The sequence below is a fragment of the Homarus americanus genome, unplaced genomic scaffold, assembly GCF_018991925.1.
Source record: "Homarus americanus isolate GMGI-L3 unplaced genomic scaffold, GMGI_Hamer_2.0 scaffold42643, whole genome shotgun sequence".
NCBI lineage: Eukaryota > Metazoa > Arthropoda > Malacostraca > Decapoda > Nephropidae > Homarus > Homarus americanus.
This window is the reverse complement of record NW_024747582.1, coordinates 1248063-1273878: the sequence shown is the minus strand read 5'-3', so window position 1 is coordinate 1273878 and position 25816 is coordinate 1248063. Positions and strand designations below refer to the sequence as shown.

Sequence of the window (25816 nt, the reverse complement as noted above, 5' to 3'; positions counted from 1 at the left end):
TCGTGTGTTAACCGAAAAATAGGTACAAAATATAATTATGAATAAATTACGAAAATTAAAACCCTTAGTCTAGTGTTACAGAATTTAGTTAATAAAATTACTTAGCATATCTTAAAAAATGGATCACCGGCAAGACGTTTTTTTTAATAATTTTTGCCACTTATTAACTTATTGCTATTCGGGAGGCATTTTTGTTCATTACATAACTTTTTATATAATAATTATAACAAATAAGTACGAAGTTCGCAAATTTAAGCGATTTTTCTCTGGAAAAAACGGGTAATAATATATAGACACACTTCGAGAAATAAGATCGCCAAACCATATCTATCAGACAAATCATAAACGGAATGAGAAGATATTGGGAGCATAATGTGCTGTTTAACGGTAGACCCTGCTGCAATATGGCATCACAAAAATTGTGACCAAGTCCCAGGTTGCTGATCTGACTTTCTGCCTCATTTACACACAATTGCAGGGTCTCAAAAGTTTCTCTTACTTACACAACACAACACAATATATATATATATATATATATATATATATATATATATATATATATATATATATATATATATATATATATATATATATATATATATATATATATATATCGTTTCTCACTATTAATCTGTTTTATTATATTTATTATTATATTTTATATGTTTAATATTTGTTTTGTATATTTTTAATTATTTATTATTATTATTATTATTATTATTATTTCGCCCCCAGGCCCTGATGTGGGTCATTGACCTGTGCCCTGAAGATGAATGTTGGACGTTGGGTCAGGGACACATAGGACTTTGGGTCAGGGGTCAAAGTAATATAAATAACACAATAAACTACTCTGAAGGTTCCCAGGGGTATTATTACAGGTTAGTATGAAGCAGTCAGGAAATCTTTGGTCCATAACCCAAACGTCTGAGGGTCGTGACCCATGATCTGTTAGCCAATGGGTCATAATATACAGGGTGATTCAGCAAAGAGTATATTAAATTGGAGGATGAAATCCTTGGATAATTCTAAACCACAATGTGTATGGTAAAATGTCTGATTCTGCATATGCCCACATGTTCGTGACAGGTGCGAGCAAATTAAACATAGTCCAGGCATTGTGGAACGCTTCAAACAATTAATGGTACGACGTGTACAGGCCTGTATTGAGGCAGAAGGGGGCAACATTTCCTGTAGGTTGTAACAAAGAGTGGTCACACTGTACAGATCTGTGAATAAATTATTACCAAAACCTGTGGGGGTTTCACTCTCATTAATACAACATCTTAAATGTATTTAAAGTGGAAACTGTGCAGAATCTGACATTATACCATACGCACATTGTGGTTTAGAATTATCCAAGGATTTCATCCTCCAATTAAATAAACTCTTTGCTGATTAATCACCCTGTATATATACCTAACCTTCAATAATGCTGATAATTTATACCTAGCCCTCAATACAGTGGTCCCTCGGTTAACGAGATTTCGGTTAACGATTTACCTTCCATAAGATTCTTAACTTCGGTTAACGAGCAATCCCTCGATTAACGAGTTTTTTACGAGCCGACTTCAACATGTTTTCGCTTGCATTTGGCGGTCCACCAGCTGTAGTATTAGTCTGCCAATACAGTAATCGGTTTTAGGGCTTAAATTCCTTACTATTTTAGTAAATATCAAGACGTTTATACTATTAAATAATTTTAAAAGTTTAATATTAACTTTTTTAGTCATTTTAACAATTATTGAACATAATTGAAGGTAAAGAAACTAGTTTCTGGCGTGCCATCCAGCCTCTTAACACACCAGACAGGCGTTAGTCTCTCTTTGTTTTCAGTGGAGGTAACATCTTGCTTGAGACTCTCTTCAACTAATCACATTTTTTCTGTGTTTCCAAGCAAATTATTGGTCATTTTGAAATATATTTTACATATTGACAATATATAATGCAGTGCAGTGTTGATTTAAAGAAAATAATCTTGAAATACATGAAGAGAACTAAAATTTTATAGGTGAAATGGTGCCATGGGGTGACTTCTCTTCCACCCCAATGCCTTCTCTTCTTCCTTCTCCTCCACCCCCCATTCTAATTCCCATCATCATCATCATCATCATCATCCAGGAGCCTTCTACATACACACCTCAAAGTAAGTGTACTTTTCCACCTTTTTTGTTGAATTTAGGCAATTTTTGGTGAGCTGGAACCAATTACTCAAAAACCCATTGAAACAATGGTTTCGGTTAACGAGTTTTTCGGTTAACGAGCAACCTGCTGGAACGGATTGTGCTCGTTAACCGAGGGACCACTGTAATACAACAGGCTCTTAAAATTCGTGTTGCTTTGGTTCTCAAAATGAAAATGGTCGCGAATATCATTTGCTGACCCTGGGAGGGGGGGGGGGGAATCTGTGTGTGTGTTACATTTTTACTCGTGTGAAAAAAAAATGTATATTCCCTTTGTGGGTTTGCCCTTAGGATAATTATTTCTTTTACCTGTACTGTGTGTGTGTGTGTGTGTGTGTGTAGACACACACACACACACACAATATATGATAATGGAAAAATCATCTCACAAATAATGAAACAAAACAAAATTTATCAAATGTAGAAAAATTGCAAGTCTATTCTCAAGTCAACTCCACACTTTGTTATTAGAGTTGTGTTGATTGGGTCTGTCTCTAGAACAATTGGCATCCGAGCACCAGCTGGGTTGATATGTAGACCAAACTTACAGATTTTCTTTCCTAGCCATCTAGCCAACCCAACATGAAGGCTGTCGGTAATTGTAGTGTAATACTGTACTGTACTTTCTCACAATATGTATGTTGGATGGTGTGTGCATGTAACCGAGTAAATATAAACAAAGAAAGTTAAGTACAAGAGTTGAAAAACAACCATAACACCTCACAGCTTGGCCCAGTAGCCTGGTGGTTACAATGCTAACAGAGCTACAATGCCATGGTTAATCACTATTCTATCAATAAATGTTATTAATAACAGTAAATTCAGTGAAATATGGCAGGGAGCGAGGAGAGTCAACAGCAGATGATGTGCTAAATATCACTCACTTCCCTTACTGCTCCAGTTGCCAGGCGTACATATGGCAGAAAAACATTATTTGTAGTCTAATATGTAAATGGTACGGGCTCAGTGACAAATTATATAAACCATTCATTTTCCTATGGTAACATAATAATAAACGGTGCATCATTACTGGTGAGTGAATTAATATTCCCACAACCCAAAATTTACAACTGATACCCAAAAAAAATAGATTAACACTCACCATTCCTTGCTGGCTGTTTGTGTGGAGCCCGTTTTCCTCTCTCCACTGCCGCTGATGAATATCATGATGAAAATGATGAATATGATGAACGTGATGAATGATGATGATGAAGGAAGGGGAGTTAGAAGTTCTCATCTGCTTCGGAAGAAGAGGCAGAGGAGAGCGGAGGGAGGTCAGAGCTGGGAGCAGCAGGAGGAGGGTTGTCCATGCCATAATCAGACACATGAGGAGGAGCACAAACAGGAGGCTGATGCTCTCTTGCAGGTGTAGGGCTAGGAGTGGACAAAGTCAAGAACAACACGGAGATTGGAGGCTGGGCAACCTGGCGCTCGAGTTCTTTTAGTATTTCCTTATAAAGAGCCAGGAGCTTCTCCATCCCTCTCTTTAAGTTGACTGATCTCTCGACAGTGGGATTAACGTTGAAAAAATAGTCCGCGGGTGCCCTACAAGACGGCAAGCTCTCCACCTCCTGGGGGTACACCTCAGGTCGGCAAGCTCTCCACCTACTGGAGGTACACCTCAGGTTGAGAGGCTTACAACCACAAAATCATTGCCATATGACATGATTTTTTTATTTTTGAATTGTGTTCACGGCTGGGATTGACCATACAAAGGTAACCAAAGAGTGTAGTATTGTGCCTCTAATTAAGACAGTTCATAGTGACACCAGTGACCCAGGAAGAGGCTGTAAATAACTTGAAGTGAAGAACAAATTGGCAAGCAGGCAGGTACCACACCACTGCCGGCAGCTTCTTTTCCTCGGCGTTGACAGGAGAGGACGCGTACAATCTTCCCGTGTTTGAGTACAGACGCAGATCTGACCCACGTTGTGTTCACAGAAGAGGTTATAAGAAATAAACTGTCAAAGCTAAAGGTGCATCCCAGTGTGTTAAGGGAGTTGTGCAGACTGGATAAGCACTGGAGCAGGTTCAGATACATTCAGGAGCCGTGTATACCCAGTATTTGCCCAAGCGGCTAACGAGCTGATCGGTGGTGAAGAGGATAAAAGTAAAAAGTAAAAAAAGTGACGGTTAAGGTGGGTACCACCTCCAATTCACCTTCTCCATCTTCACCATAACTGTATCCCTCAAATTAGCAGATACCTTGGCAGAAGAGGGGGCACTTAGGGCAATGGCATTACAAATTTCCTTCGCTTTCTTCTTGATGTAGCGGACACTTGATTCATTGATGCCATACTCTCGGCCACGTGCAGCAAAGCTTTGGCCACTCCTAAGTTTGTCTGGCAGTTTTATCTTCTCCACTCGGGTCATGATATTTTCTCTCTTCACTTGTTTGGGTACCTTCCCATGGTTGGATGAAGGTGGTTGAGGGCATTTGGGAGCCATCACAATCACGAGGAGCACAGTTGTTATGAGAGCAGAGTAGCACACGTGCAAGAAAGACAATTGTTTATCCCGGACTGAGGCGGAGGGAGCACACGTAGACCAGCCTCCCGGGACAAGAGAGACGCCCTACGGGATGCCACAAAATTCACACGCTCCCCGTCCCAGCCATGAAAATGTTGGCGACTGTAAAACTACCTGCAGACATTCGAATAATCGAGGACCGTGAATTAAAAATCCGAGAATTATCAGGGCATGCTGTTCTGGTAACTTGTGCCCAACCCTCAATAATACTAATAATTTATACCGAACCTTCAATAATACTGATGCTGGTACTATTCACTAGTATGGACTTGCTTATCAGCCCCAGAGTTAGAAATACAAACAGAATCCTAGTACTGTACTGTACTGTACCACCCCCAACCCCACAGGTAGTTTTGGAATGGTTAATCTTTAGGGCTTAAGGAAAATTTTCTTTACATATTTTACATGAATTATTTACACTACTTTTTTTTATTTATGGGTTATAATTGTTGATGATTTTACATGTAAGGGATAATGGATTACATACATATTTTATTGTAATATTAACCGATCCTGAGTTATAAGCAAATTAACTTAGGAACTAGATCAAGGTATTCACTCCTTCATAACTCAGGGACCTCCTGTACTGATAATTTATACCTATCCCTCAAAAATACTCAATCCCCAGTGATAAGAAACATTTGTATCCAATCCCTAATAATTCTGATAATTTGCACCTAATCCAGAAGTGTACAGTATTTAAGTTTTTGTACTACTCATTGCATTTTTTCTTAAGAGGTCCAGCCAAACAGTAGTTTAAGCAATAATTCTGAGTAAACCATTATGAAGCACTCCAATTTACAGTACAGGGTGTCATCCAAAAGTTCCCAGACTGTCTTCATATAACCTTTCTCTTAGTAGATATCAAATGTGAATCATCAGCAGTTACTCAACTTGGGTGTAAGTTATTTACTGCATCGATTTTGGCAGAATGTGGCACTAACCAGCCATAGTGCAGCTTTGTGCGAGTGTGTGACAGTCGCCACTCAACCCTCAAAATGAAGGGAAGTATCGAGCAATGCTGCACCATCAGATTTTACTTCAGACTAAGAAAAAATGGTGCAGAAACCCATGAAATGATCAAGGAAACCGACAAAAATGAAACAAAGTCCTGGGCACAAGTTTCCAAGACAGCGGCACCTGTGAACTATTTTCTGGTGAAGCACAGCATCCCAGTGGTCCCCCACCATCCATAGTCTCCAGATCAGGCCCGCTGTGACTTCTGGCTGTTTCCAAAGTTCAAGTTGAACCTCAAGGGGAAGAAGTTCATGGACAGAATGGAGAGCCAGAACACATAGCAGGTGCTTTCCAGCCTCAGCAATGAAGACTTTCAAATCTGCTTCTAGAAGTGTGAGGAACAGATTCAGTGCTGCATTGAGGCACCTGGAGAATATTTTAAGGGTGACTAAAATTCACAGCAATAACTTGAAAAATAAAGATTCTATGAAGCCAGTCTGGGAATTTTGGGATCACACCTCGTATAGTATGGGTAAACCTCTATTTGCGATGGGGTTAAGTTCCTGAAAACCCAATCGCAGGTCAACATATTGTAAATCAGGTTTATTGTAACATGGGGGGTTCAATGGGATAGGTTCCTGTCCAGTCGGACACCAAATATACGACCAAAAAATAAAAATCCTAGAATACTAATAGCACTACAACAATCACCACATCATTAAGAACAGGACCGGTCATCATCACATATCCCCTTCGAGACAAAGGGGACTCTTGAAGATGGAGTGGAGATATCACTGACTCCCACACAGCCTCTGGGGCCTCATACTGCTTCACAATGTCAAGCTTCACCTCCAGAGACATGGGTTCCCTGGGTGCCTCGGCCTTCCCAGACATTTTCAAAGTTACTCTGCTCCCTTCGGTCACTAAATCAGAGAAAAACACATATGTAATCTCTTCCCTGACCAGTCATCCCTCCCTCCATAAAGAGGGAGGAGGGGGGAACTGTACCATGTTTCCCTTTTTGTTATTATTTATTTATTACTTGTATTATATTCTCGTATGCTTGGCCTCTTATAGTGTATGTTTTACCACATCACAAGAAGAGCCAGGGGATGTTGCATTCAAGTTTTGGAAGGAGTTCAATGTGTGAACTGCAGTTAATGACTTGGTTGGAGCAAGGAGGGAGACAACATGCATGGCAGAAACTGCTGCCTGTGGCAGGCGAGGTGACCAGCACACGAGCGTTGGCAGAGAATGTGGCGAGTGTGGTGGAACTGGCGAGACAGATGACATCTCCAAGCTTTAGTGAGATGAAAGTTATTGGAGCAACAGGGGAATCCACTTCACTAGACGACATGCTACAGGAGATGGAAGATGAGGAGAAGGAGTTTGAGGCGGTGGAAGAAAGTTTTGGTGTGGTGGTACCATAGCAGACGAGGGAAGCATGACTCAGCAGCAAGTGACTATTTCTCGGCAAGGATGAGGAACTCAAGGATGCTTTAACGAGTGCTGAACCCAGCCTTCAAAGCAGTGAAGAACTCACTGCACAGTTTGACAGGAGTTCATTAAACACCGCTGCCAGCCTCTCCTGGAATATTGCAGTTGGCGAAATACCACAATGTACCTCACAAGGTCCTAGAGCACCTTCAATATTATTATGGGACAAGGGCTTCCCTGTAATAAAAAATCAAAGGGCTAACTACAAAAGCACTAGTTGTTACATACCTATTAAACTTCCTAAGTGATTTCCTGCCTAAGGTTTTCTTGGAGTGATAGAAATGAAGTGATGCATTCTGCTGAGGCCTCTTGATTCTTTTTCCTAGTAATCTTACAGCTGACATTACAGGTTATAAAAGTTTTCTTATCCAACACCAATTAGTTAGATACTTCCCCATCTCTTCAAAACTTAACTTAAAAACAGCTCTGAATATTTGCAGATCAACTCGCAACACCTGCCGAGTAGATATGAAGTATTTTATTATTAAAGGGAGAGGCAGTAAGTTTATCTCCCTCCCTCACTTTTTTTTAATTTTGTAAACCAATTTAATTTTTACAAGAAGCTACTGGGGATGTGGCTAAACTACTCACATCAATTCACATTAGAAATCAATCAAACATTACACTCTCATTGGGGATTCAAACCTGGATTTGTTGGATTATCAGTGTGCTCACTAAACCATCACTGCATACATGAAACTGGCAAATAAGACTACAAGGATGAATAATGAAATATACACTAGAAGTTGAAATTGTGTATTGGATAAAGCTTGACACGTTCGTTAAAGCAAAAGAAGAAACTAGTATAATATCGAGATACCTCTTAGGTAGGGGTGTCCAGAAGTGCAGCAAACAGATTGCTCCTGTACACAAGAAAAAGAGGGATTATGGGGAAGATAAGAGGTTGTGGGGGTCAAGTAGAACCCTTAAAGGAGGGTGAGAGAGATGACATATTTATGAAATAGTGTACATCATTATCTCAATAATCTAAGACCAAGTCAAGTAAGATCTTAACACTATCCTGACATCAGACTTTGATACTGTATTCACCTTTTGACTATAGTGTTTATTCTGAGTTTATGTATAGTTTAGACCATATATCTGAATATATAATAAATACAAAAATATGAAGTTATGGATAATCAAGATTTTGACTAATAAGGTCCTAGATAATGGCTGTAGTGATGTAAGGCAGAAGGTAGGATGGTGTGAAACACTGGTTTTGAAGAAGGCAAATACCACTTTCAGTCTGCAGTAATAATTGGTCCATATACAGTTAAATTCCTTTTCACCAGTAAATTATATATATTAAAAACTCTACAAGGGTAAAATGCCTATAAACACACTCATAATCTATTTTGATGATGGAAAATGTTGGGAGGTGCAGACTGACCAGTAGGAAACAGTTAGGTAGAGAGAGGCAACAATGTTCAACATGGGTGTGTTTCCCAATATAGCTTACAGAGACAAAATATACATCTTACTAGTAGACCCACACGGCCTACTGGGAAACATCACCCACCATATATTTGAACATGAGAGAAACAAACCACTTGGTGGTTAATCAACAAAAGGTCCATCAATGACCTAGAACTGGGACGTTATCTTCATTTAAAAAATCTAAGACTTCCATATTATAATATTTCATCTGTACACACAATATAAACCACACTTCTCTATTTCTAATCTAAGCTCGAACAACCTGAACCTGTACAGCAACTCAACGAGCATCTTTGGCTTGCAGAAAACAAGTGTTGCCATACAGTGCACAACATACATCTATTCCCAAACTGGGAACCAACTGACTACCCTAGGAAGCTGCACAATGTAACCAGCCATTACTTTCCCTAACCACATTAAAGAGGGCCTTTAGCACTGCTCTTAACCAAGACAGTGTTGGTTGTACCATATAACTCAATCTTTATTTAAATATCATGTTTACATTCCTATCATTCAAGTGGAGTGAATTATAGCAATTGGATTCATATAATGTACCATTTTATTTATAGTCAACAGAAGGCTGGCTGGTCAAATGTTGACTTACATAATTGTATTGTAATTTCACACTCATAGAGTGCTTTAATCCTTCCATACTATACTCTCTATAACTGATCTATTAGAGTCAAACAACTTGTGCACGGTGGCAACACTGGTAAATATCTGCAGTAGATACAAATAAACAGGTTAAGAAACAAGCAATATCCCTTCTCTGTAAACAGATAAAATGCATACCATATTCTCTTTCATATCAACTTTAAAAAGTTAAACATGGTGCAAACTTTTACAATCACCACATTACCCTGTGATGTGGTGTAAAGTCTTTGGCATATGGGCTCAAAAAGTAAAGGTAGTATACATCAGTGAATTGATGGAAGTTACTACAACTCACACCTACATAACTGTATCTCCCATCAAAATCATAAGTGCAACTGAAACACTACAATATTATTTAGGGCGGGTTCCACGTGACTTCCATCAAGAACTGCTTTACAATAAATGGCTATCTTCCCAAGCAACCCATACCACAGTAAACACTTTAATAATAATCTCATTTAATAAAATATACAATTAAAATGACTTCAGAAAACTCACTGATACTTATTCTTGTTAGCAAAGTAAAATAAAAAATTAAAAAAATAAATAAAAGGTTTACACAACTTGAAATACATACTTTGTACTTATCAGTTATTACTGTTGTATAATTAATTTGGCAAACTAGTTGGCCATATCTGAGATGAGTTACAGATTCCATTTAAATCTGAAAACTATAAAAACTAACAGAAGTTATAATACCCACAACTGATAGTGAGAAACTGATGAAGATAAAAGACATTAACAATGAAATACAATAACAAGCAATGTAGGGCATTAGTTCTCTAAAGCTCAATACCCTTGCCAAGACATAATAATACAATACCACACATCCTAAACACAAACTCTTTTCCAACTTGCCCATCCTAGCACCAGTGTCATGGGATCATAAAGTAACACAGTACCATTTCACCAGAGTATTTAGATGCCACTACTGTAGGTCCTCTGTGTTGTCCATCACAGCTTGTGAAATTATATTCAGAGGTATAAGCATACAGAGGATGTGTTTGCTTGTTACAATTCAAGTACAGTACAGTATACCTTGGTCATCTGGACAGTAAAATAAAGTCTGAATATTATATTTACAAAAATTACAATACCTCAAACACTTTGTACAGGAAGTTAATGCATTAGGTAACCCCATATCAGCCCTAATGACTTACTAGACATAATTACGTGATGACTACAATAATACCCATGCAGGCCACGGTGGGTGGGTGCACCGATGAGCCACACTCTTGTGGTAACCTGCATAATGCCATATTTATCTCCCACATACTAGTAGCAGTAACATGTACAATACTAAACATGTTAGTAAAAGAGTTTCATTTTATTTGCTGCCTGAGTAAAAGTGTACTCTGAGGTGCAACACAAATGAGGTTAAATGAAAACTAGTTGTTATACTGAGACAAGAGATAAATAAACAGCATATCAAGAGGCAATTTGGAAAAGAGTATATTTAGGATTATTAATCACAACCAAGTTCTTAGGTGGGTGCTTGACTACTTTATATTGATACAAATAGCTATTTTTCAGGTTCATGCACCATCTAAGAACTTGGGTTACAACGTTCTGTAACAGTTACATTGATTAATGAGTACAGCCAATCATGGTTACTGCTATTTGAATTTGATTCAAGTATCCTTGTCCTAAATATTATTCTGTAACATACATCTTATATTACAGTTTTGATTTATACTTATAGTTTGTAACACTGCATTCTATATCCTCTACACTCACCATTTATTGTCAAAATTCCACAAAGGTCATAATTAACTAAGTGTGTACAAAATGCGCACTATCACATATTTACTCTCCACTAATACTGGCACACTGAAGGCACCTTAGACATCCTTGCCATAACGGGTTTTGTGAGGCCGTAGATAAACTGCCGACTTCCCGACAAGTGCAACACGACATAACTCTGCTTTAAGTGCATCCTCCACATTGTGGGACTCTTTTGTGAATTGTAGGGTAAATCAATGAACTTGTGCCATAAACTCTGAAAAAATAATTTAGTGATTCTGTGGAGTAAATCAAAGAACTTCTGTCATGTTACATATAAACATAGGATCCTCAATAAAGGTTCTGTACAATAAAATATGCACAGGTCACCATGCATAGAATTTGGGCCTGAAACACCAAAACTGAGTGCACTTCACTATTAAATAACAACACATGTAAACTACTTCCATTGTGTTTTGAACTTTACTGCTCTCTGTTGTGAATTAAAAAATTTCATTGTGACCTAAACAAATTTAACCCAACATGGTGTAGAACTAAATGTTCTGTACTGTACTACCTTATATTTGGAAAGCTTAAGGGTCTCTGGTGGAAGACATTGTAACTCTCCAATATTTTAAGGCTATCCTGTCAATGTCTTGTTAAGCTATTAACCTCAGCTCGAGTGAGGAGACTCGTATTCAAACAACTTTTATCTACCACGAATTTTGTCAAAAATAAAAGGAAGGTCATTACCATAAAATACTATTTTTGAAGTTACTGATAATATTGGATATTCTATACAGTAAACAGTATCCATTTGCATAAATTTCATCCAATTTCTATGAATATAAATACTAATGACTATACAATCAAACTCTAATTTATATATATTCATTACTTATTTTAGCCCTTTAGATATAATAAATATTATATATGTACATGAAGAATCTCAATTTTAAATAAAATGGTTTGGTATATCCAATAATAACAAGGGAGTAATACATGGATACCCTTCTATGATTTACCCTACACACAGTTTTGCTCTATTTTGATTTCTGTTGCAAGTTTATTCCTAACCATGTCCTCATGTATTGAATGCATGACCAAATTCATAGTATTTCTGTGACCCCATACTTTCACTCATTCTTGATATTCAATATAAGTTGCATGCATCCATCTTATTGCAACAATACACTTGACTTTCAATACAGTATTATCAACTAACATGGTTGATCCTGGACCATTTATAAGAACACCATCTGGCATGTGTTCTCTGACTGTGTAAACATACTCCAAGTGAGAGGTAAGTTGCAACGGCTTCCAATGACTTTTATTGTAGCACGGTATTACTGGGTATTTAATTTTTCTGTATACCATGGCAATTTCTATATTATTCTACAATATTTCTATTTATTACAATATTACTATTCATTTTATAATATTGCAACCACTTTTTTTAAACATCATCTTTGACGACATCAATTACGTATTAAATTGTACTCAAATTTCCTAACTTTTACTTTCCACACAATGTGAAAATATATGTGTCATCATAAAATTACACTGAGACATACAGAAGACTGCACAGATAACACGACTCTTCCTGCTGAATCAAACCCACACCACGAAGCAGTAGGCAAAAATTTTACCAACTTTATAATCTATTGGTAAGACACTTGAACATGGCCTCCCACTGCTGGCCCAGGAACTTAACAAAATTCATCACAGGAGACAACAGACCCACCATTGGGAAGCCACGTTTCCTGAGTGATGGCGGGTCATTTGGTATAACCTATCTGTTGTACTGAATAATGCAATTTTAGTTTCAGTTCTGGTTCAGCAGTGGAAGGCCTAGTTTAAATGACTTGGCAAGTGCTGGTAAACTTGTTAGTGCACTTATTTGCCATCTGAGGGGTGTGGGTTCAATTCTAGAGAGGAGGAGTGTAGTACAGTATTGTTATTTGTCCACTGACAAGTTTTCCTGATACTTCCACCCAAACAAATCTGGAGGAGTAGTGTTGACATCTTACCACCACTTATCATATTCACTTGGCAAACTGGAATCATCCACCACTTTGTAGATTCTATCTGGGCATATAATATAACATACAAATTTAACATCTACAGTTATGTGTACTTGTTATTCATCACCTGTAACACCAGGCTTCACTTGGCAAACAGGGAACACCATTTTGTGGATCCAATCTGGGCTACATCATTATATTCATCAAATAAACTGTGTACAAACACTGTATAATATCATATACAAATTCAACATGTACTAAATCATTAACTACCTTATTACCATTATGGGTCCTGTAGTTTCCATGTTCAATTACACAACTCAAGATTTCAAGAGCGTTACAAGCCAAGTTTTACGGTACAGTGTATGCAGTTCACAGGCTGCCAGAATGAGTAGATAAATTCATTAAAAATAAGTTGCAAATCTTAATGCCATGGATACTTTAATTATCCCCAAGGTTTAATTTATTATCTATCTAAAATACATGATAAAGTCCTCTGTAGTTGTGAAAGAAATGATCCAGGTTTATATCTAACACTGTTGGCCTCAGTGTGAACAGCCTTTTTGTGTGAAAACTACAAGTGAAGTCACTATGATTGCAAAAAACATGAGTGTCCTGCGAGGTTCATGAGTGGGGCCAATGAAGTGAGTTACCTTTTAGTGGCACAAATGATCATCATGGTGTGTGAGTTACATCAAACATTGATATGTATTCTTAAAAATATTGTTCTCAATGTCTAAGGAATTAAGACCATAGGTTTCTCTATCACTTCCTTGAGTGTAACATTGTAGGATTAAAATAACATAACACTAATAACAAAATTAGATTTTCAAAAGTATTGCTTCAGTTAGTGCTATAAAGCTTTTGATGCTATGGCATAATTAAAAGTCAAATGTGATTCACTTAAGAAACCCATATGTGGAAATATCAGAGGCTGTCATGAGGTCGTTCATTTTAAAGTAAAAATTTTGCTTCCAAATGTTAATACACGTGTAAGAATAATACCCAGTGATAAAAAACGGATCACAAATTTCTATGGGGATAATTAAATTGTAGGGCAAATTACAAATAAAAGTCTTAATGAGTGTTTAACATTACTCATAACATGACAGTAGTGCTTCAAGACCTTATTAGCACTCTTAAATTTCTTTTGATTTTATGTCAATTAGTAAAGACTATAAATGTCTAACATATTTTCAATGGATTTCAATACAACTCAAATATCTTGGCTTATAAAAAAGGTCACCTGACCCTTCTCCTTGATCTGTTTCTTGTAGGGGCCACAGCTGCTGCAGGAGGAGGAGAGAGGAGGTGTGGGGGAGGCAAGGAAGACTCCCGAACAAGTAATGCTGCAGTCATGGTCAGACTTTTAGCCTTGCTTGTAAGTCTTTTCTTACACTCTCCTGATGTCACTTGGTTAACCTGGGCTAAGTTCATGTGCTGGCGCTTTAAGGCTGGTTTTGCTTGTCTATTTATGGATCTGTTTTTTGGTCCACTACCCAGTCCATTCAGCGGTCCTTCCACAGCGATGTTCAGAGTGGTTGGGGAGTCTGCATATGTAGTTTTATTTCTTCTTAGCTGTGGGACTTGATAATCTTGACAATGAGTGGTGTTCCCGTTGAATGCTTCACTTATGGCTTTATTTAAAGCATTTCTCCCTCTCACACTGAAAATAAATGTGATGCACAATTATGACATCACAAGAGTTTGGACAATACTGTACAGAACAATTAACAACACTTGACTATAAATTTAAAAAATATATATATATCTCAAACTCATGTCCGATTTTTATAAATAATATCTATCTTCATCAAAACTGAATATTTTTTTTTTTAAGTTTCCAGGATACAGACAACATGTATCGGTAATACCTTCATTAGCTGGAATCCCTCTTAACCGAAACTCTCTATAGCTGGAATTGAAATGTTCTCGGAAAATCGTTCCCAAAGCTTTGGGAAAGATTTTCTGAGGGGCACATTTTCTGAATTTTCCCAGTACCCGGAAAATTCCGGGGACGTGGGAGTTTTTTCTGGGTTTGAGAGATGATGTAATGTGCAATTTCGGGAACTTCAGAGAAAATTTTTCCATTATCCAGAAAATTCCGGGGATGAGGGATTTTTTTTACGGTTTTGAGTTGTCTCGTTACCCGGAAATCTCTCATTTCTCGGCTAACCGAGATATTGCACATTCAGCAAAGCAATATAAACATATATTACTTCTCCTTTATGAGATAAGAGTAGGACAACTATTAAAAGTTTTTAACACTCTCCTAACCAATGGAAAAGCAAGCACAGTTAACATACCCCCTGCAGTGCAGTACAGTACAGTACTTCTTGCAAGACCTAAAGAGGTTGGCATCACAGGCAAGAAGCTGTAAAGGTGTGCATGGCAAGAGGCAAACCCAAACAACTCACAAGAGGCTTCCTATAAGCATTGTTGACACAAAATCACATAAATTACTGAAGCAAAATCATTGACTCTTTTTCCAGGCATTAAGAAGAAGTAAACCACACTTAACATTCTATAATACAGTACAGTACAGTCGTTGCTTTACTAAAAAAATAACATGATATACAATATGGTACTGTAGTGTGCAAGTTAAAATATACACAAAATGCATGGTAAGTAAATCAGAGATAATAATACAACACTGAAGTGTAAAAGCACATAAAAGTTATATACACTAAGGAATGGTGCATAAAAATCACAATTAGTAATAATAATAATAGGAAATAATAGTATAAAGAACCTGTTGTACAGTACTGTACGTATATATTTACATATATTATAATCTGGAAGGGAATGTTCCAGCATTAAAGTCTCTCATAATGTTGACTGTGAAAGAAAAGTAAACAAACTAATTATTTCTAAAAAAAAAAAAAAAAAATGAAAAAAAAAAGGAAGGGGTGGGGGTTTATTTTACCTGCGTCGCGTGGGCACTTTGGGTGGGACGATGGGGAGCGTGGACAGGACGGAATGTTTCACAGTGTCCACCCTATGATCCCCGTACCACTGCACCACACACTCACCACCAACCTGTTGAACAAATACATGTTTCACCAAGATGAATTTCTAACACCTCACACCTGAATTAACACAGCTTACCCACCAAATTTAATTGATCTTAACTAGAGGTTTATTTTTAGAAAGTGAAAACATTTTTAAAAGCCAGTAAATACCTTTGTTATTCCTAAACTTTGTATTTATTTTCAGTGTTTATTTTTGGTGATTCAATTGAATGTATGAAAATTAATTAATACCATGGAAGGAAAAATCTTAAATCTTGAGTATGTAAAAATGCAATACTATAGTAGCAAAAATAAAGAAAACAGTTGAAGAATGAAATTCCATTTAATAATGAAGAGGAAGAGACGAGTAACCTGACGGACCCCCAGGCCAGAACACCCCCCGACAGAGCCGACCTTATTCTGGAGGCAGCTTACAGTCTGAGACAGAGACACTGGCCTGTTGTATCAGTCAATTGTTGAATGAACAGCTACTTGTCTAGTTGACCCACGGCTCATGAGGTACGCTCTAACCCTGATCTGATGCTGCTGCTAAAAGTCAACTCGTCCATGAATAAAAATATCCAAACCCTGGAACCAATTTGCTTGACAGTACCCTCAATTATTAACTTGAGTTACAAACTTCATTCCTCACATTTTTCTACCAACTAAGAAACAATCAATGAGGAGGGGTGGAGGGAGGCCCCTCTAGGACAGTTGCCTCTTCCCCTTGGCCATATAATAGGATTTTGACCTTTAATCCAATGTTTTTTTTGGCCTAAGGCCCATTTAATAAATAACTGGCAAGGTTTTAAATTAGCAAGGAATAGGAGGCACCCCAACCATGTCCCTCAACACTAAAGAGAACCACAATGTCTGATGAAAGATTTACCATTCAGAGTCAAGCCCTCTGAGAGGCTGATAATTAATCCTTCAAAATGTTTCAAAATGAACAAGTCCAGACAGCCCAGCCACGGTAACTGACGCTGATAATAAACCGTGATACAAATCTCATCAAGGAGTGGACGTAGCTACAGTACGAGCTCTCTGAAAGGCACGGAGAACACTGGGACGAGAGTATCCCAGTAAGTCAAATTTTAAGGCCAAGTATGATATAATAACACAAACCCCACAATATTCATTACTGGTCCATAAGATTAAGGAAATCTGAACAAAGCTCACAGACAAAATTCCCATCAGGGAGTCAGTTGGACTTGACATCACATGAAACCAGTAAAGTGCTAACAACAGAATCATGCCTGAGGTGGAGTGGAATAAATCACAATAAACACATGATCTCAGTGGGCTTCAGGTAAGTAAAATAAACAGAATTAAATTGAACAAACCAACTTTAAGTTTCATCTCTCTGACTTGCTACTATTTCAAACCACTTACAGCTATTGGTTGAAACTTTGTAATCCCTAGTTCAGCCAAGCATGTACTGTACTGTAGCTACAAAAATTCAACAATTTGCACCGCTCCAACAGTAGGGTGTCCTTGCCTAAGAAAGAAGGAAGCCTCCAGAGCAAGATAGTTCTCCCAGGGGGTGTTCTGCAGGGATAACTCTCAGGCACCTTCATAAACGACCTTAATCTTTTATCTTGTAAGTTCTGCCTCTCCGATTATGTCTCCTCTGTGCAAACTTCTGGCAATCCTCATTCTTCATACACATTTTTTTAGTACAAACAGACGAATGTTGCATCAATGATATTCATCCCAGTGGTACATTCCTTGAGCACATATTGGTGTGCTGGTGTTGGCCATTCAGCACGTGAAGGTGTCCAGCTGATAAGTAATTATAATTAAACTACCTGAAGAAAAACCTAAATGCACCGGCCAGCCTTTAATGTCAGAAAAGGAGTAGACAGGGATTACAAAAATTATCCCGGTATGTTGACCAATACAGTCACGGAAGTCCTGTCAGTTCTCCGTCCCGTCAATGAACCCCGAGACTCGTGAATCAGTGAATCCAAGACATCAAACGACCCAATGAACCTTCTATGGGGTCAACACTGTGTGATGTCTCAGATTCACAGGTTCATGAATCTCAGGGTTCATTGATGGCATGGAGGACTGACATGATTTTTTTCCATGACTGTAAATAAAACCTGAAGGTGCGAGTGAGCTTTATCATGAGTCAGAGTGTAATGAAGGGCAGACATCACTGAAAAAATTTACAATAATTGATAACAAAGATGAAGCCTTACCACATTTGCCAAGAATAAAACTTACATATACAAACAACTTATATGTCATGATGCCAAGTTGCTACATGATGTGACAATATATTTAAGGAACCAGTAAATGAATATCAAGTAGCTATATGAATAAAATATAGTTAATAAGAGAGAAAAGAAAATAAAGAGAAGAGAGACAGACAGAGAGAGAAAGAGTTATAAAAAGCCAGACCCAAATGTCATTCCAGAGCAGAAGGAATTTAAATAAAATAATCTTTTGATGGTAACCCGAGCTACTACTGTATACATAACAAACTCCGGTAGGTAAGGTCATGTTTAATTAGTAATGGTAAGCCTGCGTTAATACTCTCTCTCTCGTGTTATTCTGGCTTGTTGTGTCCCTCCTTGGAGCACATATACAGAAATAATTAATCACACTTACAATAACCTACAAAATTTCTCTCAATACCCAACAATTCTTCTCCCTTGTTGCCTCAAAACTTAACTAAACCACCAAACTTTATGAGCACTAAAGTGAAGTCTTACTGGCATTAATAAGGTTTCACATATATACATAAATAATTACTGTATATAGAAAAAGACTGAAAAAGTAATAATTATTGGCAATAGCATATGTCTACATAACTGTGGTAAAGTGATTATGATAAGCGTAGTTGTCTCTGTGATAATATTTGCAGGGAGGGAACAAGAGCAACAGCACCACACTCCACCACCACCTGGAGGCCTGTTAAGAGAGTCCATCAGCACACACATTCTAAGGTCTATGTCTGATTTTTCCCATAAATAAAAATTACAACGATATCATTATAACGGTCTGCTGTATAAGTTCCCTTGAATTATATATGACAGATATAAAATGACTTATTTTACCATATAACAAAACTTTAAATGTTTTTACTTCAAAATTTGTAAAGGAGGAATTAAACATAGACCTTCCTTTAAAATTAGGTGTAAATATGACCAACACCAGAGAGAATATACATAAAAAACACTGTAGTGCCTGTGTGTGTGTGTGTGTGTTAGCTCTGTGGGAGAGAATTACAAGGAAACAAAAGAGAGAAAATATGAACATGGGTGTGTGTCAAGGGGCCACTGGGAGCACATGTCCCCCTCTGACACCATGACTGCAAATTTCTGCAGTCACAGACCTTAACTATAGTGCGCTTTTTCCCAGCTGAGAAAAGATGCCCCACCCCCTCCTCAAGAGTTACAGCTGATTGGCAGTTGGAAATCTGTCCGATTTTGTCCTGAAGTAATGATGTATTTCTAAATGAGTTTATTCATAATCGTTGGGATGACCGTTTCTGATGAGAAAGATATTTAGCTAAATTATATAAAGATACATACATTCATTATTTCAAACATGAGCACGTAGGAAGTTAATCAGAAATCTTAAGCATGAATTAACTGTTAAATTCTCGTGGCAAATTCACTCTTTCGGAGGACGCATTTAATATACTACAGTATACTTATTTTTACCACCAATAAGTTATACTAAGACATATTACATAAAAGTAATACTACATTATGCCTAAACTAACATTTTTAATGATCAGAATCACTGAAATATGAAGTTGTTCACAGTTATATTTCCCACCTCTGCTAACGGTTGTGTAATATTTCAGTGTTATTCTGATCTTTTAAAATGTTAGTTTTTGCATAATGTAATATTACTCAAGAGCTGTACTAACTCTTGAGGAGGGGTCGGGACACAGCTGGGAAAAAGCGCACTATAGTAACCCTATCCCAGTCACAAATATATTCCTGTCTCTATAAAGTGACATAAATGTTAAAGATATTAACACTGACTCTCTCTATATATACTGCAGTCAAAAATCATCATTCTCCTTACCTACGTTAGACACAGTATTGTAAAAAGTGTTAAGGAAATTCTGTAATTGTTTCAACATTTTACATTCAACATTTTTTTGTGACTTTGACCTCTGACAGAGAGAAGTGATTTTCATGTTTAATATTTTGTCCAGTAATAAATTATATTCAGATTAACCTTTATCAAAATATCTGTTTAGCTACACGATTCATGTTCCGACCAGAGACCCACCCTGACATACCAAGGACCCACATATACTATACGGTGTTATATCCATTTATCAAGGAACATACTATACATAGAACTGAATTAGGAGGAGCTGCAACAAACATAAATATGGTAAATATCAGATAAATTTAACAACTACTTCATTCAGCACATCATGGAATACATTTAACATCACTGATCAATTTGTTAATAATCCCACATAAAATGACGTTATTTTCCTGGACTAAATATTTAAGTGAAATGCAAAAGTGAAAATTTCCAAATTGATGTTAAAAATTCTTAAAATGAAACCTGAATTAACTTAAAAAATTATCAGAGCAACACAATACTGAAATTCTGTTTTAAAAATAGTTTAAATAACTTTGTATCATACTGCATTCAAGTTTATGAGGGGCACAATATGCAAAATTCATTGAAAATTTGTCCCTTTAAATATACTAACTATGGCATTAAATTGTAAATTAAATTGCTTTTGCACCACATTATTAAACAGTATTATGACAGTCACCAAAGAGGCATTAGTGTACAGTATAAAAATATTTCATGAACAAAGATTCTACTATCAAGAACACTGCAAGAAAACAATACTGTACTCTTACTGCAAGAAATATAAATTACAGTGAAATACGATGTCAAGTTACACAAGAAGACAATAATTCTACCAAGGGTAAGAAACTTTCAACAGAATATAACACAGAGGAGAGGAGAGTAAGGAAGAGGCGTAGTTTCCCTAGACGTAAGATAGTGTAGTGTTAAGTGATGATAACTGTTCTCTGACATGTGTAGTGCTGCACACTCAGTGTGTGGGGTAAGGCTGTGAAAATAACTTTGGTGTGAGTTTGATTCATGTAGTGTAGTTACCTGGTGAAGCACCTGAGCCGGCCAGTAGTGGTGGCCCCTATGCGGCCCCCACACCACTCCGCGGCCGCACGTCACCGCCTCCTCTGGAACACAGCGGCACCGCGATAAGTGGCACTGGCCCCACACTGGCTCTGGCTCATCACTGGCACTACGTCAGGCAAGTTAGCAAGGGCACCGTGGCACTAACATTACCTGGAGTGGATGCACTGTGAAGCTCCTCAGGGATGATATGCTTATTCTTGTCCGGGGAGTGCGGTGGAAGTGGAGTGGGAGGGTCGTTAGGGGGAGTGGCATCCTCATCATGACGGGTCGTGGTGACCTCTGCACTCTGATGAGACGGCGAAGACGGTGCTGCTGCACTCACACAGTCTGAACTGCTAACATCACTTTCTCCTAAACCACCTGGGGTTTGTGTTGATACAGAGGAATGTGTACCAGACTCGTCACCACTCTGCGTAGCAACAAGTGTAGTACGTTGCTGGACTATTGTAGTCTTGTGCTGAACAACTGTAGTATTACTACTGCAACCACTGCCACTTATTACAACAGGCTGACCGTTCACATACTCAGAAGTCACTACCACAGATGGTGCCGTTCCTTGACCCATACACACAGCTTGGCCCGGACTCACACTGTTGCCAGGAGCTGCATAACTCGCAGTAGCTGCTGTCACAGGTAAAACATGCACACCTGCACCACCCGTCAGTTGTGTTGATGCCGGTGAAATATTTACCACCTTGGCGCCACTGACAACAGTGGTTGTGTGAGGTACAGGAGGACGCACAGCAACCATGGCTGGCATACTCCCTGCTGTTGGTCCTGGAGTCAGTGGGCCCACCATGCCACCAGCAGCACTAACTGTAGGTGACACACCTACTATATGGCCTCCAGATAACTGTAACTGTACAGGGTAAGACATACCAGTATGAGGGTCTGTTGATATAAATGTACCATCTGAAAGCTGGTTTATAACAACACCCTGAGGTGGTGCTGAGCCTACTACAATGGCAGGTGGATTGTGCACTTGGACAGGCAAGTTTGGTAATGTGTTCCCAACCATCTGAACAACATTAATGGCACCTGTTCCTTGAGCAGTTGCTGCCTGCAGCATCTGCCCACCTCCTACCTGACTTGTGACTGTGGCTACCTGTGCCATCTGTCCAGCAGCAGCCATGGTTCCCATTGCACCATATGGTGATACTTGAGTCATGTGAGGGCTGTTCATTACCATATGTTGAGGGACTTTGTTGCCCATGATAATTGCTGGTACCAAGCCTTGCTGTTGATGTTGTGGTGAAGAGTGTGAGGTAGATGATCCTTGTGGTGTGGAGGTGTTGCGTCTTCGCTTGCGGCGACGTCCTCCTGAGGAGCCACCACTTGAAGGAGTGTCTGATCCTGGAGTGGACCCTGGAGTTGAATGTGGAGTGGATGGTGTTGAACCTGAAGTGCCAAGTGGAGTTGAAGTGTTTCTTGTTCTAACATCATCTATGGTTTCTCCTGTAAGTCCAGTAGTGACCACCTGTGCCACTTGAAGGTGTGGAGAAGACTGTGGTTGGCCAACCTGGTGGCTCTGCTGCTGCTGCTGCTGCTGATGATGATGATGATGATGATGCGTGCCCTCTACTGCCAGTGTAGCAGCAGTGGCAGGAACAAGTGACTGACCAGTCATAATGGTACCCTGTGTAAGAGGAGTTGGACCAGTCAACATACCACCTGGGCTAGGCAAGAGACCTGTAGATGACTGGATAATGTTACCACCGTTCTGGATAATAACTGGAGCCTGCATCGTGGCAAAGGTGTTGACTAGCTGCACCACGGGCTGTACAGGCTGAAACTGTTGAAGCTGAGGTTGTAATTGTGGTTGTAATTGAGACTGAAGCTGCTGTTGTAGCTGAGGTTGCAGTTGTTGTTGTAATTGTGGCTGTAACTGAGGTTGTAAATGCTGTTGCATAGGTGCCATTTGTTGCTGAACTTGCATTTGTGGCATGGCAGCTTGTACACCCACAACTCCTGATGTAACAGTTACACCAGTCGCACCACTACCCTTTGTGTTGAATGGAGACGAGACCATTACCATGTTTGTTGGGCCATTACACCCACCACTACTAGTCACAAAAACACTGGTCTGAGCAGGAGGTGGTCCACTCACTATCAGGGGCCCTGAGGCATGCACCAACCCTCCTGAACCACCTCCCCCATAAACAGTTACACTTGTGGAGATAGGACCATTATATATGCCAGGAGACAGAGGTACTGGGACTGCTGCGTGCTGTTGCTGTGATAACTGTTGTTGCATATGTTGCTGTGGAGGTATTGGTGGTGGTGGTGGTGGTGGTGGTGGCTGTTGCTGAGATCCTGGTCTTACTGGTCCCAGAGAAGATGGAACAGGAATACTACTAACTATACTTTGTACCATCTCCAAGGGGGATTGTGTAACTCCTGCTCCAGCACTAACACTAGGGGGTCCAGGTGTAAGGGGTTTGTTGGCTGAAAGACCTTCGCTACTGCTGCCAGGGCCACTTGTGGTAAGCTGCTCACGACTGATTTCTTCACTTTCACACTGTTTTACATTCCCTACATTCTTGTAACATTCTATCTTGACAGATTCTCTTACATTAGCTGCACTAACTGGAGAGGGTTTCAAGCTCTCAATAGGTATACTAGATTCACACTTAATTTTTTGTGACTCGTCTTCTTCCGACTTGAAGCACGATATGCTGTCCTTTTCTTTCTGACGCAAGCATCCAGCCTGAGTGGTAATGGGCATGGTATTAGTGACTTTTGTATTTGTTGTTGGAGTTGAGGAGAGAGTATAGGTGACAGTGGTAGTGTGGACAAGGTTACTAGACTCAACCTTGGCTACTGATGCAGTGGTAACATTGGGAGTCTCTCCATCACTCTGACTCATATGATCACAGGTGACTTCTGGCTGATTGCCATTTCTGTCTTTAGCTACTGAAGGAGTGATGGGGGTCTGAGGGGTCTGGTGATGAGGAGTGGACGTAACAGTGTTGGTCACGGGCGACGAAAAAGTTGGGGTGGCTGTTCTTGCAACACTGGTGTGTGAAGACTGAGTGGGGAGGACAGAAGGTGTGGTAATGATGGTATTGGTAGTCTGAGTGGCAGCCTTACTAACTCTTGCAGGTAAAGGAACATTACTAGGCAATGGGACTACAGCTGGAGAGGATGACATCTGAGCTGTCCGGGTTCCATTATTGTTTCCCACAGCTAATGTTCCAGTCTGAGACTGAAGTTGCTGTTGGGACATAACCACAATTCCACTTGGTGTGGCTGGTGACTGTGGCACTGAAGGGGTTGGTGGAGGAGGTCTAGGAGCCTGTGGAGAGAACTGGCCCATCCCACCACCAGCCATAGTGTTATTCAACAGAGCAGTTTGCTGTGCCAGGTACCCACTAGGGTCATCCATGAAAGAAGGTCCAGGTGGTGGCGGAGGGCCTGGCCCACAATGGTCAGTGTGCATATTCCTAATATCTATGTTAGGACACGGTGAGGACCTCTCTACGGCACCTTTGAAGCGTTTCTTCGCTCGTCCTCCGGTCTTACGCCGTTTTTCTCCATCTTCCCAAAATGCCGCAGGAACTGATGGTTGCTCATTTGAACTTTGAGGCGAAGGCATTGCCCCGGGAGGCATCACACGTGGAGGCATCATGCCAGAGCCTGGGATACGACACATCATGTTGTTCATGAAGTTAGATGGATGTGGTCCAACACCTCTCATGCCTGTCATCATATGTGACCCAGGCGCCATCATAGCTGATGGAGGCGGTGGTGGGGGAGGGGCTGTCAAGTGCTGTTGTTGCTGCTGCTGTTGTTGTTGTTGGGACTGTTCCTTTTGTTGAGTTTGTTGATGATGATGATGATGATGTTGTTGTTGTTGTTGTTGTTGTTGTTGTTGTTGTTGTTGTTGTTGTTGTTGTTGCTGTTGTTGCTGTTGTTGTTGTTGTTGTTGTTGTTGTTGTTGCTGCTGCTGCTGCTGTGGATGATGTTTCTGTGGTTGATGATGTTGTTGCAGTTGCTGTGATTGATGTGATTGATGTTGATGTTGCTGTGATTGATGGTGCTGTGACTGATGCTGCTGATGTTGTGATTGATGCTGCTCAGGCTGTGACTGAAGTTGTTGTTGTTGTTGTTGTTGTGGCTGATGCTGCTGTTGGACTGGCTGGTGTTGTTGTTGCACTGAAAGATGCTGCTGTTGCTGTGGCTGCTGTGGTTGTGGCTGTGGCTGCTGGAGTTGTTGTTGAGGCAGTGGCTGGTGAGGACTCTGCCCCTGAGGCCTCACACCACGGAACACTGAAGGATCTCCGGACCGACACATGTTGGGGAGCACCATCTCCCCAAAACCTGGAGCCATAGTTGGTCGTATTCCTGGCCCCATGGTTGGTGTCATGTTGGGCCCTGTCATGGCATTCATATTAGGTTGAAAGTGGTGGTGGACGTCACAGCAGGAGTGAGAAGCTGGGGGACAGTGTTGTTGAGGGTAAGGGTGACCACATCCTTGAGGGGTGTTCATGACGCCAGGCCGACCAGTATATCCTCCCCCACCTACCATGCCTGCCATACCTCCCATCATCCCCCAGTTCTGAAAAATATAAAAAAGGAATCACACCTACTGTAAGTTTTACCCAATATGGATATTAATTACCATTTACTATCATACATAGAATAA

The 25816-nt window shown here is 39.5% G+C and overlaps 1 protein-coding gene across 9 annotated transcripts in view; it reads right to left on the bottom strand.

Moving 5' to 3' along the window:
• Positions 1-7903: 7903 nt before the first annotated feature.
• LOC121879703 (nuclear receptor coactivator 6-like) overlaps positions 7904-25816 on the bottom strand; it is a 135287-nt gene continuing 117374 nt past the window's right edge. For 6 of the 9 annotated variants that reach the window (XM_042386444.1, XM_042386443.1, XM_042386441.1 and 3 more), the window contains 4 exons: positions 21322-25729; positions 21130-21212; positions 15930-16042; positions 7904-14669 (listed from right to left, as the gene is read on the bottom strand). In XM_042386444.1, the coding sequence (XP_042242378.1) occupies positions 14246-14669; positions 15930-16042; positions 21130-21212; positions 21322-25729 (5028 nt within the window). In that variant the 3' untranslated portion in view covers positions 7904-14245. Of the gene's footprint in view, positions 14670-15929; positions 17797-21129; positions 21213-21321; positions 25730-25816 lie in introns of all 9 variants that reach the window. The other 3 variants (XR_006091401.1, XR_006091400.1, XR_006091402.1) reach the window with 3 other exon arrangements.